The sequence below is a fragment of the Microcebus murinus genome, chromosome 5 (assembly GCF_040939455.1).
Source record: "Microcebus murinus isolate Inina chromosome 5, M.murinus_Inina_mat1.0, whole genome shotgun sequence".
NCBI lineage: Eukaryota > Metazoa > Chordata > Mammalia > Primates > Cheirogaleidae > Microcebus > Microcebus murinus.
The window spans coordinates 78,873,451-78,897,956 of NC_134108.1; the positions used below are offsets into that span (position 1 = coordinate 78,873,451).

Here is a 24,506-nt window from a genome sequence, read left to right on the forward strand (position 1 = left end):
GTTCCATTTGAAAGTCAAGGTTGGTGCCACCTAAGTGGGTTCCTGCTGCAAGGAATTTGAGATATCCTCCTCCTTCATTTGCAGGACATCAAGGGCTCTGGACATAGTGACAATTTCTCAAGTTACAATGGGAACCTGGAATCATGCTGTATGCACAGCTCTCTGGGTAGGGTGGAAAGCCTATTTTGTTTTTTAGTGTTATGACATTCTTGACATGGAACAGAAAATTTAGGACTGAGAATAAATAATCCTAGGACACATTCAAATACACTATCAGAGGAAGAGAAGAGGAGGCAACCAAAATGACATCTTGAAACTGGGAAAGCAAACGGACAAGTTAGGTAACTGACTAGATGACAGCAGAGAGAAAACCCCATGCCAACACTGGGAAAGCTAAGAAACAATACGATTTACAGTTTAGGAGACTCAAAAGGCTCAGGAATTGGCAGCATTAGGTACCTCTGGGTCTAGGGGGTAAAGGGACATAACTAAGACAAGGAAGGTTGTGAGAAATCTGTGCCAGACCCCTAGATGGTCCTCTACTTTTCCAGCAGAAGGCAGAAATCTTTGGATGAGAGGTCATGCTTGCATCCAAAGATACATGCGATACAGTCCAAGGACTAGTATTAAAACAAAAGCTGGGGTATTAAGTAACCACATACAGACTGAATGTTGAGAACATGCCACCACCCACTCATCATCATCACAATGGCAGTGAGACTCTTATCCTCCAGGAGTTTGGATAAATACTCTCTAAGGAATCTGACCAGCACAAGAAGAAAGAGCTAAAGATATTGGCACTAGGAATTCCCCAAGAAACGGCTGACCCCCTAATGGCAAAGATCAAAGCTGATCAGCCGATTCTCCAATAATATGCTCAGGAATTCCAGTTACCCTGGTAGTACCCACACTTTATGAGGAGACATCCAGGGTTTACCAAATACTTGAGAAAATCTTTCAACACAAAGATAGAGATCACAAGCAATTAAAAGGAAATAGAAACGAAGGAAAAGAAAATTTCAAAGCACTGTCATTAATATTTTCATAACTATTTATAAGGCTGGATACTGTATCCATGCAACAAAAATAGGATGCTGAAATAAAGGAAAACGTAGTGAATAACAACAATAAAGAAACTTAGAAATGATAGTAGAAATGAAAATCTCAGTAAGAGGTTCGGATAATAAAGTTGACCCAAACTTCTAGAAAGTAGAGCACAAAGACAAAGAGGTAAAATGTGGGAGAGGAAAGATAAGAAAATCATGGCCAATCTGCAAGTCCAGCTTCCAAATAACAGATTTCCATAAAGAGAGAACAGAGAAAATTATAAAAAGAAATCAATAAAATATTCTAGAATGGAAAAATATCTATTTCCAGATATGCAAGCTCTTAAAAAATTTGCTTTCCATGCACTCTTCATGTACATGGAAAAATTATAGAACAGCAGATCAGATAGTGGTTGCCAGGAATGTACTAGGGATGTATTTCATCAAAATGGAAAAGTAAACCAAGATAGAGGAAGACACAGGCACAGAAAACATGAGAGACACACCAGGAGTCAGCAGGGTGATGGTGAAGGGAAATCCCTGTGCACAGGTGGGGAGGAAAATTGGTCCAGATAGGATTAGTGTGAATTAAGGGACAGCATATGGACAGCTGTCATTACCATGCCTTCTGTCACCATATCACATTTTATTAATACATGAACAAATATTGGAGTTTTACTTTCTGAAAGAATGAAGCAAATCAAGAAAGATGAAAACGTGAGATCCTGGAAACTGGGAATCCAATCTAGAAGAAAATAAAAGGGAATTCCAAAGATAACAGCTGGGCAGCAGGCTGAGAGAGCAGCCAGGTCAGATAAAAAGAGGATGAAGTTTTCCAGGATGTATTCTCCAAGAAAAGTCACAATGGAACTGACTGGTTACCTGATGCAATTGACCTTGTGGAAAATTTTACTGAGAGACTGTTGGAAGATGTGGAAAGAATTATGAAAACAACAACACACACGGTATTTATTTACTACAGGAAATGCAAAAACTAAGAAACAATTGTAGTGCAATATAATACATAGACATTTAATGTAGACATTAAATTTTGGCATCAAAAAACTTTAGTAACATATATTAGAAGGATGTGAGGGTCTGCAGAAAGAAAACAGTGAAAAAAGAGCTAAATCTTCATTTACCAGAATAGGAAGTAAATAGATGACATTCAAAATTGATTAACCAGAAGTTAGCAGTATGCACATATTATTGATAAATATAGATGTGGATGTGTAATTTTTTTTAAAAAAAACCATCTAAAAATATAGAAAATGGTTGCTTCTGGAAAGGAGGCTGGGGGTTGGGGAGGCAGAGTGGGAGCGTGGAGGAAGAAATCGATCATATTCCATTATAAAGAGCCTATATTATTTGATTTTAAATTTATTTCATTATTTTTCAATTAAGCTTTCAATTTTGAGGTAATTGTAGATCCTCATGTGGTTGAAGACATAATACAGAGATCCTGTGTACCCTCTGCCCAGTTTCTCCCAATGGTAACACCTTGCAAAACTATAGTGCAACATCACAGCCAGGATATTAAGGTTGATGCAGTCATTTCCATCACCACAAGTGCTCATGTCGCCCTTTTCGAGCCACACCCCTTCCCTCCTATCTCCCAGCCATGATTCCTGGCCACCACTCATCTGATCTACTTTTCTATAATTTTGCCGTTTCAAGAATGTTATATAAACAAATAATATAGTATGCGACCTTTTGGAATTGACATTTTTTTTTCTTAACTCAGTGTAATTTCCTCAAGATTCCTCCAAGTTGTTGTGTGTATCAATAGTTCCCGTGCCTGTATTGCTGAGCAGTAGTCCATGGCGTGTGTGCACCAGTCTGTTTATCCATTCACCTGCTAAAGGACACCTGGATTGCTTCCAGTTTTGGGTTGTTATGAATAAAGCTGCTCTAACTATTCACGTATAGGTTTTCTATGAACATAATTTCTCTGGGATGAATGCCCAAGACTAAAATTACTTGGTCATATAGTAACTGCATATTTCATTTTGTAAGAAACTACCAAACTGTTTTTCAGGGAGACTGTACTATTCCTCATTCCCACCAGCAGTGTATGAGTGATCCAGCTTCTCTGCATCTTCCCCAGCATTTTGTGTTGTCATTATTTTTTAAATTTTAGCCTTTCTGATAAATATGTAGTGATATCTCCTGTAATTTTAACTGGCCCTTCCCCAGTGACTAATGATATTAAATATCTTTCCATGTACTTGTTTTCCATCTGTATATCCTCTTCAGTGAAATGTCCATTTGTGTTTTTTGCCTATTTTCGAATTCAACTCTTGTTTTCTTGTAGAGTTTTGAGAGTTCTTTAGTCTAGATACTAGTCTTTTGTCAGATATGACATTTGTACATATATTCTCTTCATTTGCAGTTTGCCTTTTCATCCTCTTAGGGTCATTTGCACAGCAAAAGTTTTTAATTTGGATGAGATCCACTTTCTCAATTTTTCTTTTATGGAGAATGCTTTTAGTATCTAGCCTAAGAACTTTTTGCTCAGCAATACATCCCAAAGATTTTCCTTTGTGTGTTTTTTTCCTAAAAGTTTTATGCTATATATTTAAGTCCATGATTCACTTTGAGTCATCTTTATTATTTGACTTTTAAAACTAGGTATATGTATTTGGTAAAACAAAAACTCTTAGAAAGAAATCTAAAAGGCTCAAAAAATAATGCTGGCTCTTACTACTTGTAATACATTCTATGTATTTCCTATTCTGTCCTACCCCAGGACCCCTTAGACCAGACCCTCCCATCTCATCCCATAACTTCTCATCTCATCCTATTTCACTGCATGAAAAAAGCGCTGATCATAACCTAGTCATTTGATTTCATGACGTTTTACCATGGCTTGAAAAGCACAGTAGACACAGTCTTTCTTGTCTGGTGCTCATCCCTCATCTTTACTTTTCAATATGTCTTCGTTACTGACTTCATCACTAATTCTATCTCAGACATTTGAAAAAAATCGCCCACTGCTCTTTGACATGAAAGATAAAAAAAACCTATTTTGTCCTGAGGTTTGTTATCTGCCCCCTTTCCACATGATTCTCTACAAGGTGATGAGAAATGCACAAGGTCTGCATTTCTGCTACTTGACACAAGCCCTGAAGCTCAGGAGAGCACTGGCAGGTTCAATAGCTGGTTGAAATAAATGCTGAGAAAATGAGAGGTACTCTTGTCATTTTCTCTTTTATGTTCTGTACCTTTTCTACAGTCACAGCAGAAATAGAACACCATCTCCTTATCGCTTGCAAAAATATATTCTTGGTGACTTCCTGAAATATTTTTTATCTCAACTTTCATTGCAGACTTTTGGTACACAGTTGATTATTCCTATGGCAGGCAAAACAGACTGTCCACAGTGCCTGCAACCACGGTAAACTAGGTTGCTGGGAGGTTCAATCAAAATAGTGATCTAACTGTGCTTGCCAAATAGACTGACCCATACTCTTTTGAGATCTGGCAAATCTGATTTTTATTGTGTTTGTTCTCAGGCTTGCTGATTAGCAACATTAGAAGTACTATTAATAATTCACACTAATGAGGGGGTCCATTATGTAAGATACTACTGCACTGGAACATTTTCTCTTTATAATCAAAGACCCCACTTACGCTGAGTAGATAATTCATGCATACTCAGCATCTTAAATTATGCTAATTATGATATAAATTTCTCTAAGACTCTCCGTTAAGGATGGTCAATTAACCTTACTTACTGGCTAGCAGAAATACTGGCAAAATTTCATAAATAGTTCTTGGCACTTAATTAAAAGGAATCTCTCTGTTTTGAGTGATGATATGAAGCACTAGAGAGCTTTTGAAAACAATTAGTATGGCCTCTACTGCTAACATTGCTGGTCACACCACAATAATGGCTTAGCAACTGTCGATAAGGTAAAAAGAAAAAACATAAAAAATTTTGTTTCCTTTCTTCTTTTTAATTACATATGTTATGTATGTATGCTATATTAAAATGGGAACACTAGAATATGTTTTTATGTGTTCTTTAAAAATTATCTCAACTGTAAGGGAATAGAGGAGTTCATTATGTTCTTAAAATCACTGAAATACCCACTTATTGCCTACCTCAGCACTCAGTGATTCAGCAATAACACTTTGAATAATCTTATGCCTGAGAATAGGCACATCCTATGCCTCAGTGATGCATTTTGTGTGCGGGTTTTTTATAACCCTAAAGCAATTTTTATTAATAAAATTTAATTAATTGACTCTTGAATAATTAAATATTGAATAATTTATCTGTTCATAATCTGTTCATTATTCATTCAAAATAAATATTTTCCAAGCAACTACCATGTGCCACACACTGTGCTGTCATATAGTAAGCCAACGCCTCTCTCCCGGAGTGACTGAAATATTTCGGTCATCAGGGCAGCCACCATTTAACATATGAACTTCTACTTAACCTTGTAACAGAGGTCCTAGCCAGCCCAACAAGCTATTAAAAGAAAAGGTTTTAGGGACTGAAAAGGAGAAAAAAAAACTGCTGCTATTTACACATGATAGGATTGTTTACATAGAAACCCCCTCTCGCCCCCAAAAAAGAAATATTTGTGTCATCTTTAATGAAGGCAATGATCTCTGATAAATAGTAATATCATGGAGCATAATAAACATAACTTCATTCTTTCTATGATTGTATGAATTATTCAACATGAGGACTCTTAAAACTCAGAATGAAGGAATAAAGTTTGCATGAGCATATATATAACTTTTAACCTTCTATTTACCACAGATAGGAATTGCCATCAAGTACGGGAAGGAGGGAAGATGAAAGCATGCAAATTCATGAAGTCCAGGACTTCAACTTATTAAAATTAATGCAGAAATTAGCATTAATGAATTAAATACAGTCACTATATTGAGCACATTATATCTCATTATTACTCATGCAACCCTATTAGGTGGGTATCGTTCCTGCTACTTTAGAGAGCCAGAGAGAAAGAGAGAGGAAAGAGAGAGAAACAAACTAAAATGCAGTGAGATTAAGTCACTTGTCTCATCTCAACCTAGTGGAGGAACCAGGATTTGACACAAGTTCTGTTTTACTGCAAAATCATGCACTGTGTCTGATTAATTCAATTTTCATAAAATATTCCTTGAGAACTTACCATTCTCATGGCACTATGAGTTTTCTCAATAAAAAAACAAAAACATAAAACTTACAGCATTGTGAAAACATTTTTTTACTCATAATTACAAAAACCAATTTTTATAGATTTTTATAGTTCCTCTGCAAAAGGCATTTGTAACAAGAGCAAGGTAAATTCATAGTCTAAAAGGACTGCCTTTATCAGAACCAAATGTCGAGTGTAATCCTGGCAGAGCCAAGTGGCCAGCCAACCACATTCAGATCATTGAGATAGTCATTGCTACACATCTGAAGCATCATCTTCAGAGAGCCTCCTTACTCAGTAGTAATATAGCTGAACTAGGTCAAATTAGAACAGAGTGATGAATTGCTCTTCCCATTCTAGACTAAGACAGACAGTACTTCATCATAGGGAGACATTCTGAATCAGTGTGACTTAGAGGGACTTATTTAATCCTATCTCTACAGGGATGAGATCTGTTTTTTTGAACCATATTCAGAAACATCTGATCTCAATCAAAGCAGTCATACTTTATGATAGTCCTACAAACTGCAGAATCACTAATCTGCATTACGATTAAATCAAATCTGTTGGGGAATTCTAAGTAGATCTAGCACATTTTTTTCTCAACTTTCAACTCTTATTGGGCTAGCAGTGATACTGCCAGAAAATGCCAATGTGTCAACCCTGAGATCATTTGGAGCAGCTCGACCTGAGATGGCAACATAAGTGTTGCTTTCGAAAAATAACGGAAATTACTGGTGCATTACTTTCATTGATGCATGAAGGGACAGAGAGAGAATATTTGTAGTGTATACAATGATAAAGGGGCATGGATTGAACAGATTTGCCATATTTACTAAAAAAGAAGACAATAAATCATTACACTAACACTAAATATATAGCTGATTTATACCAAGCTTTGTTCATTCATTCCTTAGCAATGTGAATTATATACAAGAAAACATGCTAAGTAGCAAGCATGGTAGAACATAAAAACTTTGAAATTATACCTAAGTGCAATTTCAAACTCCAACTTCAGCATTTAGACAGAAGTATGTGGGCAAGTTATTTACATTTTCTGAGTCTCACTTTCCTTATCTGCAAAATGGCTATGTGGGTATTAAATGAACCAACACATAGAAAATGCCTAGTCAATGCGTAGCCTATATTAGGTGCTAACGATGCTATTTTCCTTTCTTTTCCTTCTTAGGCTCTGGAAGTGTGCGAAACTCTAGGGAGAAATTGAAAAATGAATCAGGGCCGGGCTTGGTGGCTCATGCCTGTAATCCTAGCACACTGGGAGGCTGAGGCAGGCAGATTGCTCAAGGTCAGGAGTTCGAAACCAGCCTGAGCAAGAGTGAGATCCTGTCTCTACTATAAATAGAAAGAAATTAATTGGCCAACTAACATATATATATATGTATATATATATATATAGAAAAAATTTGCCGGGCATGGTGGCACATGCCTGTAGTCCCAGCTACTTGGGAGGCTGAGGCAGGAGGATCACTTGAGCCCAGGAGTTTGAGGTTGCTGTGAGCTAGGCTGACGCCACGGCACTCACTCTAGCCTGGGCAACAGAGTGAGACTCTGTCTCAAAAAAAAAAAAAAAAAAAGAATCAGACACTCATACCGTCTTCATAGAACCAATAGGATGCTGAAAATAGTAAAAGCAAATAAGCTACAAATGACTAGGACTGGGATGGTAAGATGCAATGCTGGCCCCAATACTTGCAGCTCCTCACTTGAAGAGGTGGAATCTCTTTCCCTACGTCTTGCATTTGGGCTGTCCCTGTCATTTGCTTTGACTAACAGGATGTAGTGGACATTAAACTGTGACAGTTTGAGCCTGAACTTCTAGAGGCTGTGCAGGTACTGCTTGTACTAATCTTAGGAATCCATGGCAACCGTCCAGCCTGGTGAACCAGTCCAGCCTGCTAGAGGGTGAGAGACCACATGGGGCAGAGAAGAGTCATCCCAGCTGACTCCCGTAGGCCAGCCAGCCCCGGCCAACACAGCAGCTGATCACAGAGTATGAGTGAGTCCAGCCAAGACCAGAAGAACTGCAGAACAGACTTGTGGGCCAAACAAATGGTTGCTGTTTTAAGCCACTAAGTCTGAGGGGGAGGGGGTCAGTTATGCAGCAACAGATAACTGATACATATGTAAGGAGATATGGGATCATGACATTTTTCAACCAAAACACAAAATATGGGAACAACAGTTTCAAAGCAATTTTGGGAATGATTAGTCACCAATTCCAACAGAATGATGTGGCACACCAGTTGCTACTGCATTAGATTAATGAAAGATGTAAACCTCTCACTGGTGGGAATTAAGGGATTCATATGCATATGATTCTTGGTAACTGGGGGTACAGAGATTAATTTTCCCCCAGCAATATTATTTTTGGAGTCCAGGAACTATTGTTATACATTGTACATGGCAACAGAAGAAAAAGATGACAAGGGAAGAAAAGCTGGGAAAAATTAGACATTGTAAACAAAATATCTGTAAAAGGGATTTGGGACAATATGAGGGAGTTTCATACTGCAGGTAGCAAAAGCAAAGTGTGTCTTTTTCCTATGTCAGCTGTTTATTGCAGAAAAAGGATCCTGGTCTTTACCTAACCTTTTTTTTTTTTCCTTCTTTACCAAGTAGAGCACACCATGGAAGCGATTAAATATAATTTTAAAATTGTGTCATATTGGTTTCTCTTTGTGAAGCAGACAACTAAGTGTGCCTCTGAAGGAAATAATTTGAGATGTGCGAATGAAAAATCACCATGCAGCTGAAAAGTGCTTCTCTTAAACATGGGCTAAATTCTGTGATTTGTGCAATGGTTAACTTTGTGCTTATTTTGTGCAGATTTCAGAGGTCACCCACAGGTTATTTCTGACAAGAGTGAAGTCTGAAGAGTGAGGACGATGCCTTTTGTTCCCCTAGTGCCAATTGATACTGTCATTGGAGTAAGGCTGGGGTGGTAAGACTTAAGAGACGAATGGAAAGTTCCTTGGGGTGGCAGTTGTCACATCTACTCACCGCTTGCTAAATGCCCTGGAAAATGCTAGTCCCAAGCAGTGGCCCTCAAATACTTTCTGATTTGAATTGTAATCCTCCAGTTGAGGGCTCATCCAAATTGTACGTAGAATCCACTGTGGAACCCATACTGTGGAGCACACACACAAACCTTGTAATGACAGATGGGACACACTTCGCAGGACAATAGGGCCCACAGTGAGAGGGGAGAGAAATAGCAGGATGAGTGAGAGGTAGATGCAACGGGCAGCACTTTTCTCTGTGCCAGAGACAGGGAACCAGGGTAAGGGCAGAAAATTGGTCCCTGACGTTCCTCAGCCAATCCTTTTTTTCCTCTTACATTTCTCAGTTTGGACTTGCCAGTGAGGATAAGAATTAATGGCTAAACAAGTTATTTTCTAATGGGCCAGAAAAGCATGTTATTAGAAAGTCAGGTTTGGACGAAAATTTCTTAGAGGTTGTCTGGTTTGATCTCCTTGGCTGGTCCAGAAATCCAAGTTTGGGTTGAATGCTTCCAATCATGGAATCCGTTCTATTGCTGTGGTGTCTTTCATTGCCAAGCCATCATTATATTGAACTAAAAATTTGTATTGCACACCTGTTGGTTCTGGTTCTGCCCTTGGAAGTGACCAACAACATATCTTCAACCTCTTGAAGCAGCAGCTTAAGAGGGGCCATACATTGTACAAGAAAGAGTGCTGGGTTAGAAGTTAGAACACTTTGGTCTAGCAACTGACTAGCTGGTTTCTTGCTCCCTCATTTTTATTTATTATTATTATTTTTTGAGACAAAGTCTCACTTTGTTGCCCAGGCTTGAGTGAGTGCTGTGGCATCAGCCTAGCTCACAGAACCTCAAACTCCTGGGCTCAAGCAATCCTTCTGCCTCTGCCTCCTGAGTAGCTGGGACTACAGGCATGCGCCACCATGCCTGGCTAATTTTTTCTATATATATTAGTTGGCCAATTAATTTCTTTCTATTTATAGTAGAGACGGGGTCTCGCTCTTGCTCAGACTGGTTTCGAACTCCTGACCTCGAGCAATCCGCCCGCCTCGGCCTCCCAGAGTGCTAGGATTACAGGCGTGAGCCACTGCGCCTGGCCGCTCCCTCATTTTATTTTATTTTTTTCCTGCACAAATCCTATGCTCAATATTTTGTTAACACTACTTTCAAAAGGCTGCACTAATAATAGAATATAATCGTCTAGCTGTAATGTGGTCACAGTTGAGGGCCAGGATGTGTTTTTTTTGTGTGTGTGTGATATAATACAAAGTACATGGGACATGAAATAGACCATAGGCCAGAAACCCAAATGCCTTTAGAGGCAGGCAAGTAATGGAAACATTTGAGAAGGATAAGGAATTGGTGGTTGGGGTTCTTGGGAAGACAACGTGGAGTGGTAGACATCTGTGACTTGAGAGACATAATGGATTTAAAGGCATCTGTGGCAGCCAGCCTCTAACATGGTCCCCAGTGATCCTCACCTCCTGGCATTTACCCCATGGCACAGCCCCTCCTACATTTTACCAGTGTTGGTCTGTGTGACCATTAGCATATGGAAGAAGTGATGCATCACTGCTACGGTTAGATTATAAAAGACTGCAGCTTCTGTCTCTTCTTCTCTCTCTTTTTTTTCAAGACAGAGTATTGCTCTGTTGCCCTGGCTAGAGTGCAGTGGTATCATCATAGCTCACTACAACCTCAAACTCCTGGGCTCAAGCCATCCTCCTGCCTCAGCCTCCCGAGTAGCTGGGACTATAGGCATGTAGTCCCACACCTGGCTAATTTTTCTATTTTTTTGTAGAGACAGCTCTCACTCTTGCTCAGGCTGGTTTCGAACTCCTGACCTCGAGCAATCTGCCAGCCTTGGCCTCTTCTCTTGAGAGTGTACTTTCTCTGTTCTCTTTGGGGGAAGCCAGCTGCACGTCATGTGGATATTCAGGAAAACTATGGAGTGGCCAATGTGGCAAGGAAATGAAGCCTGGTAGCAAATGCTCAAGTGAGCTTAGAGCTTACTCCTCTCCCAGTTCAGCCTTGAGACGACTGCATCTCTAGCCAAGAGCTTGACAGCAACCTCATGAGAGGCTTTGAGCCGTAACCATCTAGCTCCAGGATTCTTGAACACAAAAACTGTGTGCTGTTTTGAACCACTAAATTGGGGGCAATCTGTTATGTAACAGTCGATAGCACAGTATTCTGTTTCATTTTAAAGTATCAGTGTACACATGCACACATCCTTTGCTGGTGAAACAAAATATAGAGTTTACAACACTGGGTTTCTCAATAGAGCCTGGATTATGGAAACCAGAAAGTACAGTTTAATGTGGGACTCTGAGGTTATCTGGCAGTTCAGTTTCTAGTGGAAGGGAGGAGGTGGAATCCATTCATGGCTCTTGCATGGATCTATTTTTTTTTCCCCCATCAATAGGAACAGAATATAATTTTTTCTATCACTGTAGGTTGACGACAAACATTGGGACAGAACCTAGAGAAATCTGACAAATCCTATCTACAATACAAAGAGCACTTGGATTAGCTTAGAAAGCTAGCAGGAATTCCAGTCCAATCAAAATAGGAAAGCATTTCTCTTGTCATTAAAAACTAGGAACAGATGTTTCACAAAAAGTAATGGAAAAACAATCTGTGATGTGAATGGTTGTGTTTCCCCAACGTTTATATGTTGAAACTGTAACCCCCAAGGTAATGGTAGTAAGAGGTGATAACTTTGGGAGGTGATTAGGCCATAAGGGTGGAGTCCTCATGGTTGAGGTTAGTGCCTTTATAAAAGAGACCCAAGAGATAACTTGCCCCTTCCACCATGTGGCACTGGCCCCAAATCTGTCAACACCATGATCTTGGACTTCCAGTCTAAAGAACTGTAAGAAATAAATGTTTGCTGTTTATAAGCCACCCAGTGTATGGTATGTTTATTATAGCAGCCTACACTGACTACAACACAACTCTTCTCAGAAATACAAGAAATAGTTAGTCACTTAGAGTCGATCACTAGAGATTGAGAGATCTCTCTCCCAACACAACAGTAATAAGAACCTTGGAACAGAGAAGCAGATCTTAGAGGGACAAGAACAGTTAAGGATACACAGGAGAGGATATATCTTTGATTGAAGAGATGACTGACTGACTGACTGAAGAACATGGATAACCAAAGAAAAAAAGATACCTATGGACCAGAATTGAATCAATTTCTTCAGGTAATGGCTTTTACCAACAAGTTAGTGAGGAACTGAAAGTGTGTTTTAGAATTTTACTGAATACCCTTTGTAGGCTTTTATATGGGAATTATTCTAACAATTATGTTGACTATAGAGTGAAATATGGAGAGTAAATGTCTAGGGTTTATATCCAGTCATTCTCAATAAACGTTTTGCTCTTGGTAAAAAAATCTCTCAAGTTTTGGTACAAATAGAGCTGACAGGAATGGGGGTACTCCTCAGTCAGAATCCCAGGCCAGGAATCTGTACAAACAGGTTGCGTGGAAGGCTTAATAGAATACTGCTTTAACCAGAATTATTTCTGTCAACACAATGCAGAGTCATCAGTTATCAGGCAGTTTCAGAAAGTGCCAAGAAGCATCATGTGGAAAATTATAATCAAGGTCTGGCTGAAGTTGGGCCATCATTATGGAAAGTCAGGAAAAATTTTTTTTCTTTTGTGAGACAAAGTCTCGCTTTGTTGCCCAGGCTAGAGTGCTGTGATGTCAGCCTAGCTCACAGCAACCTCAAACTCGTGGGCTCAAGTGATCCTCCTGTTTCAGTCTCCCAAGTAGCTGGGACTACAGGTGTATGCCACCATGTCCAGCTAATTTTTTCTATTTTTTTTTTTTTTTTGGAGAGACAGGGTCTCTCTCTTGCACTAGCTGGTCTCGAACTCCTGAGCTCAAGCGATCCTCCCACCTTGGCCTCCCAGAGTGCCAGGATTACAAACACCGAAAATGTCAACTGGGGAGACTGAGAAAAACATGAAGGAAGAAGATGCTGTGGAAAAATAAGCTTAAAGGAGGATTAGTGTAAGATCGAAGCCCATGTGCATAAATTAGTTTGGTATAAAATGCTGATAGTTTGTGATTTATACTGTTTGGAAAAAATATGCTATTATTGGTATGGGAGACTGTTCAAGATAGTTGTCAAAACCATTGCATTAAAATGTTTCCTTTTCCTCAGTATTTTCAGCGATCTTAAATCAGTAGCCTCAAACAAGGGCTGTGGTAGAATGGGGGGCCTGGGGCCCAGACTGTGGGTAAAGAAGAGAGGAGGGGCTAACTACCTTTAAGAGGACTTGAGGGCTCTAGCGCCCCATGTTGTGTATTTCTACTCTTTTGCTACTTTTAGGTGAGACCAGGTTAGTTATTAACTTCAAGAGGAAGGAGTTGGCAAGCGAAATAGCTAGAGAAGCGGGTGTCGTGAAACTGCTGAGGGGGTGGAAAGGAAGGGAACTGTACCAGTTTTCCTCAATGGTGGCGGTGGTAGGAAATGGCTGACTGTATGTGAGGGATTATAGGACTGAAATACTAATTCATTTATTTTTGCTAGTTGTTTCTTTATTCTTTCTTTCTTTCTTTCTTTCTTTCTTTCTTTCTTTCTTTCTTTCTTTCTTTCTTTCTTTCTTTCTTTCTTTCTTTCCTTTCCTTTCCTTTCCTTTCCTTTCCTTTCCTTTCCTTTCCTTTCCTTTCCTTTCCTTTCCTTTCCTTTCCTTTCCTTTCCTTTCCTTTCCTTTCCTTTCCTTTCCTTTCCTTTCCTTTCCTTTCCTTTCCTTTCCTTTCCCTCTTTCCCTCTTTTTCTTTCTTTCTTCCCCCCCCACCCCCCCAACTCAGCTGTGACATCACCTTCCTTTCAGAGACCTACCCCAGGGACCTCACAGGACCCTCAGGGAGAAAATCTGGGCCTGTTTGGGCCCCTGGAGCTAAGCTGAGGGGTGTCTTCATGTTCCCTGCTGTTGGACACAGCCCAGGTGAGGCCATTGCACTTAGTCTTTCTTTCAAAATTCAAGGAGTTAGGCCAATCTATGGTCATTGCCTCATGGAAATGATGTGACAAGAGAAAAAAGAGAGAGAGAGAGAGAGAGAGAGAGAGAGAGAGAGAGAGAGAGAGTGAGAGAGAGTGAATTCTAAATCTGGCTTTTCTGCTTAAAAAGCCCAGACAGTCAGAGGAACTGAAATGACATACAGACGGAATATTTGGGAGAAAGCATCATGTCTAAAGACATGCTTCCTCCTTACCCTCACCCCAAAGTGGAAGGAATTTCTGTCTATATCAGACTCTATGAGAGGTTGCTTTCCTGGTATCCAATCCCTAAACCTAAATCCTCAAATTTATCCAGTTACTTCCCCCCCAACCCTTGATCATGCACTTTAGGGGAGACTGGCCCCAGATCCAGGTGCTGGGTCCTCACTGGTGACTGCCAGTGGTGGTGTGGTCCCAGCCTCCATGCTAGAGGTTGTTTCAGGCATGAGAATTCTGCAAAATCAGATGTGAATGGACAGTTTTCCTGACGTACGAAGAGATACAAACATTAGATGGCCTCCTTTCTGCCTCTGAAAGTGTTGCATCTGGATAAAATTGCCCCTGCTGTAGCCATTTTGCTCCCAGCCTGAGAGGAGGTGGGCACACAGAGGGCAGAGGCAAAGGGAATCAGGACAATCAAAGAGCAATGAAACCAGAGCCCGGATGCTCCTTGTGGGGAGCTGTCTTATCTCCAGACTTCTTTTTATGTGGCATTTTAAGCTGCATTATAGTTTCAAGTATTTGAATCTGCATCTGCCCTGCCGACAAGCCATCCTGGCTGGTACACTGGCTGAGGGGAGAGAGGAACACGAAGAGCAGTGAAGAGAGAAAGAGATATCAGAAGTGCCTGGAAAAAAAAAAGAAGTGCCTGGAACAAGGGGGTTGGCCTCAGGGACCCCCATAGAAGGTATTCACATCTTCGGCTCACCCAGACTCCACCCAGGTGAACCCCACAGATCTCCTGCATGCAGGCAGTGCCAGACTTTTCCATAAACACTTGGTAAGGATGTACCTTCCACAGCAGCCAGCAGGATCCCTGAGGACTGTTCAGCAGGAATGATACCCTCTCCTTAAGCAGAAACAATGTCAAACATGTTAAAACATGCATGGCTATACATGTATGTGAGACAGGTTTTTTAGATCTATTACCATTTCTGGACCTAACAGGTGCTAATTGCTATAGGGTGTTGGCTTTAATTCATATTACACCAGAGTATTTTAAAACATGTTTTGCATAGGCTTTGAAGATTTTATTTAATATATATTTTAGCTTTAACTATTGTTTAATTATGGAACATATATATATATATATAATATTCTATTGTGAAACTATTTGTGTACAGTTTGAAATTGATTTTGTGGTGAATACAAGATTGAAAGTGTGAAATTTCAGGCTGGGTGCGGTGGCTGCTCACGCCTGTAATCCTAGCACTCTGGGAGGATGGGGCAGAAGGATCGCTTGAGCTCAGGAGTTTGAGACCATCCCAAGCAAGAGCAAGACCCCATCTCTACTAAAAATAGAAAAAATAGCTGGGAAACTAAAAATGAAAAAAAATTAGCTGGGCATGGTGGCACATGCCTGTAGTCCCAGCTACTTGGGGGGCTGAAACAGGATCACTTAAGCCCAGCAGATGAGGTTGCTGTGAGCTAGGCTGACGCCACTGTACTGTAGCCTGGGCAACAGAGTGAGCCTCTGTCTCAAAAAATAAAAAAAGAAAAAGAAAAAGAAAAAGAAAATGTGAAATTTCAATATCTACATTAATTTTTAGAATTAACATTTTCTAGTATCGAACTTCTACATTTTCTTATCAAGGGATCTTTATCATAAAATATTTACCTTTTCAAATATGTCCTCCTTAGGTTAAGTAACAAATTATAATATTAATATCAAAGAAAAAAACAGAAACAAAAGAATGTTGGGTTTAGCTACTATTAGATTATTCAGCACTATGAGGTAGAGCTCATTTAAGCCACCTCCTTGTCCTTCTCTGTCAAGGTTATCATACTCTCTGAGTGCAATTGTGAACAGCATTCCCAAGTGCAGCCAGGTCCAGCAAGTACAGCCCTCCTTGACAGCAAAGTTGGCACCAGAAATCTGAAGACTTTCTGGTGTCTTAGTATCATGACCTTACCTGCCACCTTCCACTTGCTTTTCTGTTGTCGACACCTGTCCATCTTCTGACCCTACCTTTAGCATCTCGAAACTGGCCTCAGATGACCCCACCATTTGCCTCCCTCCCTGGGTAAATAGACACAGACCAGCATAGCTGTTATCCCGAGTCTCTTCCCAGACACCTGACCGAAACAGAGAAGGGTCATTGAAAGGCCATTTCCCCAATTTGACTAATCTGCTAGCTCTGGCAGATGACGATGTCGTTGATAGGTCTGGCAGCTGGGACTGAGAGAAAGATGGGAGAGTGGCGAGGTCAAATGGCTTGTATGGGAAGGGGAATTTGACCAATTGAAGACGGAAGAGTGAAAGTAGTGGGTGGGAAAGAGGGGAGGAGAATAAATGAAAGATGCCTAAGAGGAAATTGATATGACAACTGGGAACACATCTTAGAATATGTCTATAGGAGGACTGTGAAATTAGACTGCCTGCGTGTGCACTGTGGCTCCTTTACTTATATCTGTTAGACCTTGGGCAAGTTACTTAGCTTTAAGTCTCAGTTTCCTCATCTATAAAATGGGGATAATAATGTAACCACTTCATAGGGGTATTGGGAGAATTACATAAGATAAGAGGTAAAGAATTTAGAACAATGCATGCCACAGAGACATTAAAAAAATATTAGTTTTATCATTATTGTTACTCTTATATACTTGTGGTAAAAATATCATTTCTATGCTAGCTAATTTCTAAAATTATATGAAGAGGTTTAAATACTATTGACTGACTAATGGAACATTTCTATCTCTTATTATAGGATTTATAAGCCAAAAATACTATTAAGATTGGTCAAAATAAATTTTCTATGGCAATACCACATCAGTCCCGTATAGTTTACTTTCTTTCTTTTGCCATTTGTACATTTCTGGCTTCAACATCTGCCTGCCACTTTCAACTTCTCTAGTACACACGAGTGTGGACTATTAGGAGACAACCTTGCCATTTTTAAAATGTAATGTTAACCTCAGTAGAAATTATAGCAAAGAATAAAACAACATGGATTTTTAACAGCCTTTTGTAAGAGTCATTAAGTTATAAAAACACTACCATCTGTAGCAAAGAATATCAGATTTGGCAAAAATTATTAAAACTTACAGATCAACCCTACTTTTTTTGTTTCTCTATTATGCTTTTCAGTTACAGGCCATTATTTTCCAAATATAACTTCTAGTTATCAACTTAAAGGTTGATCTGAATTTCCATGATTCTTTTTCTTCCATTCATCTACTCTTCCTGAGCACACAAACAGGCAATGAAATGCCTAAAATGTGTGAAGGAAAGAGAGAAGAAAAGAATCTCAGAAGTGAATGAGCAACTAGACCTGGAATAATTGAAAGTTGGCTGTAAGTGTCATATATTATTTTCTATGAGTAGTAAGTGAATTTTAGAAATACTTAAAACTTCGGGAGGCACTATAAATAAAAATGTATAATTGAAGTCTGTATTGATTTGATAGCTATTTCAGTTTTTTTTTCTTTTTCTGTAAAAAATACAAGTTCCATTTACCCAAGACCCAATGTCAAGTTAAATCAGGTAAAGATTCGGGATTATTGGATTAAATGAGGAGTCAGGAGCCACCATCTCCGGCAGGGGGGCAGCCAGCAAAGCTACTTCAACAGAACAGCAATCAGTCCTCTTGTCACTCGGGGAACTTAGAATCAATTGAGACGGGCATCAACCAGGGAGACGCAATTCCTTTCCAACCAAACAAAAATGTACTTGTAGGAAATGATCTAGAAAACAGACGACAGGAGACCTTTCCAATTAATGATTTGGTAGAGAATAGGACTTCTGTATCTATGACCTCTGAGACATCTTTGCAGATACTAAAAAATACAGTGATGAATAGTGCTGACTCTAGAGAGCCTTTGAAAAACTCTTCCACTCTGGCTAAACGGTACATGTAGAATCCATTTTTCATATTCAGAATCCAGATTCTATGAATTTTTAATTTGAATGGGCTCAGCCAGCTGTAAGGACCTTAAACAAAAAGGTGATTGCTTTTGGAAGCCCATGTTAGAAGAACACGGACCCACTATAATGTGGAATGCTTGTGTTTCTAGAACAGTGTGAACCCAGGGCCAGGGCTGACGACATGGGCACATCTCAGCTTGCCAGGGATGCTGTGGTGTGGGTGAGCAGGAGCTCTGTCATGGGTTGAATTGCGTCCCTCCAAAATTCATATGTTAAAGTCCTAACCCCCAGTACCTCTGAATGTGTGACTATTGGGAGATAGGGTTTTTAAATAGGTAATTAGGGTGGGCCCTAATCCAGTATGATTGACAACTTTATAGGAAGAGGAAATCAGAACACAGACATGCACAGAGGAAAGACCATGTGAAGACACAGGGAGAAGATGGCCCTCTGGAAGCCACAAAGAGAGCCTTCAGAAGGAACCAACTTTGCTGGCACCTTGATCTTGGACTTCTAGCTTCCAGAACTGTGAAAAAATAAGTTTCTGTTGTTAAAGGCACCTAGTATCTTGTTATGGCAGTGGGAGCAAACTAATACAAGTACTATTTGTAGTGGGACCTGGGAGACATCATTGGGTAGTCCATGTCTGCACTCAGGCAAGGTTGGTCCCTGCCACTAAGACCAAGTGCCCCTTCTACCATGGGGGGGGCGTCAGCCTAAGAAGGAGGCTGGTGAGCAGTGGTTATTCAAGGGCCCCTAGAGTAGGCAGAGGCGAGAGGGCAGTGTGGGAAATGAAGGGATAATTTTAAAATCTTTTTTTCTGTTTTATCATTTTGTTTTTATAGGCTAAGGGCTAATTTTTTAAATAAAAAAAAATCCTCTTTTGCATTCGTATTATAAAAGCTTTACATAACCATTGTAGAAACAATGGAAATACAGATGAAGAAAAGGAAGAGACAAAATATAACAGTGATCTCATCACTAGGAGGTAACTGTTCATACACTGTTGTAAATCTTTCCGGACTTTTTCCTATAAACACATGGATTTTTTACATCTCTCTCTATATAAAATGGAATGCTTAATTTTTTTTGTGATCATCTTTCTGTGTCAATAATTTTTAACTTATACCATCATTTCTAATGTTTGATATTGTTTCATTATATCGATTATATCCTAGAAATAGAATTGGTGGGTGGGATGTGTCTAGGCTTAGGCATATGTAAAGACTTTTGATATATTTTGCCAAATTGCCCTCCAGAAAGGATGTACCCATTTATATTCAGCAAGTCTATTTTGAGTACAACATGAAGCCCCATCGCTGGTAACTCTTGACTCAGCTGCTCAAGGGCTTTCAGCCAAAATCCTAGGGAGGGGAGTGTGGAAACCAGAGGACACTGAAAATCTGTGCCACAAGTGACTCAGACGCTGCAAGTGGCTCGATGGAGGAGTGTCCAGTGTCGGTGGAGGAGGCATTTCCCACCTTAGCACGGCGACAGGTGGAAGGAAGAGCAGCTGAGGTGGGAGCTGCAAGCTCTGCCAGGAGGGGCCACATCGGGCCAGACACTAGGGGTCTATCGAAAAGCAAAGCCCCCACCGGTTGTAGAGAATGAAGAATCCCGAAGACGGGCTTGGGTTGCTAACTTGAGAGTGGAAGGGGTATCCCAAGGATCTCTGAGTAAGCTGGAAGGGACCCGTGGCTGCAGGGAGCCTGAGATCACTGCGATTATGACCCCTGGTTGTTAATCTTATCCCTTGGGCTTTCAGGGCCTGGGAAAATACAGGTTATTCTAGGGAATGAGAACAGAAGGACTGATAGCCTTTGCGGTTTTTATGCATTAATGGAAGATGCTATTTGATTTTGGTTCTTTGCCCAGTATAAGAGATCCCAGGGGGCACACTTAAAAGGATAGCCAAGCTAATCTTAAATAAAAATAAAATGCTTTATTTTATAAACATGAAAATTATGTAGCACTCAATAAAATGGGCTGGCATGTAAACGTCTGCTATATAATATGACAAATAAAATAGGTTATTTCCTCTTGGAAGAAGAACTTGAATTTCACTTATCATTGGAAGACTTTGAAAGAACGTTCAACATGAATCTCTCTAAGGAAGATTAGCAGTGGTCTCTGACTTGGTGTTAGATGGAGCATGTGAGAAGGGGAAAGAGTACCTTCATTGTCGATCAGAAATGATCACCTTTAATAGTGTTTTAAGATATTCACATTCCTTCATAGTACTTAAAAAAAAAACCAAGAAAAATAAATAAATAAAATGAAAAAAAAATATTCACAGAGCACATGGTTGGGCCTTGGACTTCTACTGGTCAGACATAACATATATACCAGAAGGACAGTCACACTGATCTTATATGGATCTTGTCTGAGAAATAAATATGTTGTAGCTAGGAGTGAAGAATTCACAGGATTTTGTTTGGCTTCTTCGAAATGTAGATTTAGCTGCCAACAGTTGTTTCCGAAAGTAAACTTATGTTCTGTACCTTTGCCCAAGGCAATGACTACATTTCCAATAAAACAAACAAACAGCTCTTTCCCTGGGGTTGTTCCCTTCTATCTTCAAGTGGTATCATGGAGAATTAATTACTTCATAATCTCACGCACGACAGCCGATCAAATTAAAAATGGTTATGGAAAAACGGGGCTTACCGTCTATCACTGGTTTGGGCTGAGAACTTTTGAGGCGCAGCGAAGGCCGGAAGCGGGTTCGGTCGTTGAAGCTCCAGCTCTTCTGCACTTTGGTGGGGCTGCCCTCGGCTGTGATGTCGGTGCTCGGGGACCTCCTGTCCCCTACTGAGGCTTGTCGGCTCTTAATACTCTGGCCCCTCGGGCTAGCCATGCGCACTCGCTCCTTAAAACTTAGCTTCTGACTGTGGAGGACAGAGGCAGGATTATTGCATTTCAAGCAATTTCTTCCACTCCACTTGGGTAAAGAATTTGAGGAAATTGTATATGGTCACATATTTCAATGGACAAAAGGTTTTCAGCAAGTAGGAGCATTGTAATGTATTTTTCCCATATTGAAAAATTGAGCTTTATTTAATCTCTATGCCTGAATTCATTTGAGATCCGTCTCATTCTACAGGTTTACACGCCCTCCTTGGATTCATCACAGAAAGGACTGACACCAGCAGTTTGTACACAGTTACACTGGAGATAACCAAGAACTGGTTTGGAATTCACTTTAAAAATGATTGAGTGATTTTAGCTTTAACTTTAACTTTTGAGATTTTAAAAAAAGCTATTTTTTTTTTATTTGGGAGCATATCTCTTTGTAATTTCTAAACATTTCTACAGGAAAACAGGGATGACAGTTACATATATACCTACATCCAGCATGCATTTTTATATTCCAGGCAAGGTTATGATATCAATACATTCATGCAATCTCATAGCAGTTGGTAGCACTGCATACATAATATTAAACATACAACACTTAACGTTACATTTCTTTTATGCTTAGATTCATTCTCACGAGACAAAAACACCACGCAAGATAGAACAGCCCCAATATATAATGAAGGTGATGACTGGTTAACACAACGAGATGTTATGTTCACTAACACAATTTCCTGCTATAAAACAGGTTATTGATTTGCTGTGGCAGCTACTGGTAAATTATATTTGTTCAGGCATTCAGTTCTCTGATGCCAGCTAATACCAAATTGTTGTGGGCTGATAAAGGAAGCATCAACAACGACAAAATCCAAAGTACATCTTCACACTCTCCTAATCAAGAGATCTGGTATGATGTGCTGGGAAGGGCAGGTAGGAATCGGACGTGGGTTTTGGAGTCCTCTTCTCTCACATGGAGATAAAAGCAGCAACATAGCTAAGGGATTTTTGTGGGACTCAAATGAACTGCAAAAAGTTTTGTGTGCCCATTTCGTTTGTCTTCTTGTTTCACTGTTTCTTGCTATTTATTAGAAGGTGACACTGTCATTAATGTGACAGGCCCAGGACTCTGCAGGGCCTGGAGACATGACGGGGGTCTGCGGGGAGTGGGGTACAAAGGCAGTATTCTCACAGATAAGGCTCATCTGAGATGCAGTGGAGGCCTTGGCTTTTCCACTTACCGCAATGTCCACTGTCCCCAACTGCAGCATGCCAACAGCAAATGTGTTTAGTGGATATGTGTTTTGTAGCTAACAAGAAACAATAACATTTATTTTTCCATGCCTAGTTGCTTAACAAATGATATTCTAAAAAGGCACCACGTTTTTATGTGTGTTTACATGAAAACAAATCAAATCATGATGGTAGAGTTCTGGAAACAATAAACGAATTGACCATGCAACTGACAGCCCCCCTCTGAAATGCAGACACAGCTAAGTCTGGCATGGCTAGGGGAAGGCACATGCAAAGGACAGGCTGGGCAGTTTTGTGATGAGGTCAGGTGGGTTCAAGGGTTCTTGACAACAGTCCCATTAGTCGAAGGATTTATCTGTACTTGACAAATGTGTGATTAATTGACAGACCACGTGAAACAAGAGCAACAATAACATCATAAAACTGCATCTTACTTCTCAGGCTAGGTTCTCTATGTCATCCAAAAGCCTTCAATTATTTAAACGAATCCATCAAAGGGATAATGCCCAAAATGTATACTTTTCTCAAGCTTTTTTTTTTTTAATTGTAAAAAATTCAAATCTCTTTTTAGCTTCAACACATCTGTTCCATAATTTAAATTTATGATCTGGTTCAGGAAGCATATGTTCGCTTCTGCACCTTTATTTAGATTAATGAATGGCTCAAGTTGACATAGCTATCATTACAAGTGTCTTCACTATACTTAATCTTATCTATTATTTTTTATGGAACTAACAGATGCTAGTTACTATAAAAGGTTGGGTTTAGTTCATAGCAAATCATCTCCTCAAACTTTCAAGATACATCTTCTTCCTATGCCAACAAAATAAACAAGAAACTGATAAAAACATCATAAAAACCACTTAATTATATTTTTTCCTTTTGAAAAATTTCAATTACTAAAATTGGTAAAATATAAATATAAAAGGTAAAAATATCTAAAATAAAAGTACTAGCATGCAATCCATCACAGTTTATTTACAATAACAAAACATTTTAAAAATTCCTCCTATGAAAATATTTTTAAAAAATGCCTCTATGAAACATTTAGACATTACCCCTATGAATTAATGGAAAGTGGGAATAATATTCTCTGAATCTCAGTACCATTTAAAGCACTTAAAGTTGATATATTAATAAACAAAGACTAGGTACCATTTCCCTTTTTGTCCTTCTAAACTACATGGATATTTGCTAATATCTACTATTTAAAAAAATTCTCAAGAATTATTTTAAAATAAACTCAGCATAGCACACTCTAAATTTGAAAAAATTATAATGTTTTCACTTTCTCTTTTTACGTAATTGTGTGATAGTTAAGAATAAAATGCTAATCCAGAACTTTTGAGCAGACAAAATTTTCTTTTCCAAGAAAAAGATCTGTTCTCGTGTCCTCTTACAAAAAACTCATTTTTATTAGTTTTTCTACTTTGTTTCCCCTTTGAAAATCAACAGAGTGTCTTGATTAGAAGACTATTAAACTGATTAGGTGGCTGTTAATTGAAAACACACATTGATTAAAAATATAGACTCTTCACTGGTACACTAAAGTTTTCATTATTTTTCTGCTTTTTTTTGGTGACATCTATAAACACGATTTTTGAGGAAGATTTATGTAACAGTGTTTTTAGGAAGAGATTGCCAAAGATTATCCTCAGGAGACCAACAGGGAGGTCTCTCTTGAGACAAAGTAACCAAAAGGTTGCTGTATGTAGTCATTGATTGGAGCATCTTTTCTACTATGCAGTCCCACATTCCCAGCTGTGGGCCATGCTCAAAAGAGCCTGCACAGCCACTCTGCAAGGGAGTTCTCCCCTCTCTAGGAACCAGATGTACCAGTTAGACAAGTGGCCCAGCATGCAGCCTACTACTGAATGGTGCCTGCCAGGGAACCATGTGGCGTCATCATAACCCCACAGTAATACTCTAGGGCTTGGAATGCTGTAGTTATTGTTATACTTAATTAGGGTTTTAGCCCTTTATAGGATAAGCACTTTGCAAATTCTCGCCTCAGGCACAACATGGCAACTGAAGCCATCACAATCCAGGGCGTGCAGCAGCTCAGCAGTTGTC

At 39.5% G+C, this 24,506-nt stretch overlaps 1 protein-coding gene across 5 annotated transcripts in view; it reads right to left on the reverse strand.

Annotated features, from left to right (window-relative positions):
- KCNQ5 (potassium voltage-gated channel subfamily Q member 5) overlaps window positions 1–24,506 on the reverse strand; it is a 510,994-nt gene that overhangs the window by 40,559 nt on the left and 445,929 nt on the right. For all 5 annotated transcript variants that reach the window (XM_012754013.3, XM_012754011.3, XM_012754012.3 and 2 more), the window contains one exon: window positions 20,994–21,214. In XM_012754013.3, coding sequence (XP_012609467.2) covers window positions 20,994–21,214 — 221 coding nt within the window. The remainder of the gene's footprint in view (window positions 1–20,993; window positions 21,215–24,506) is intronic.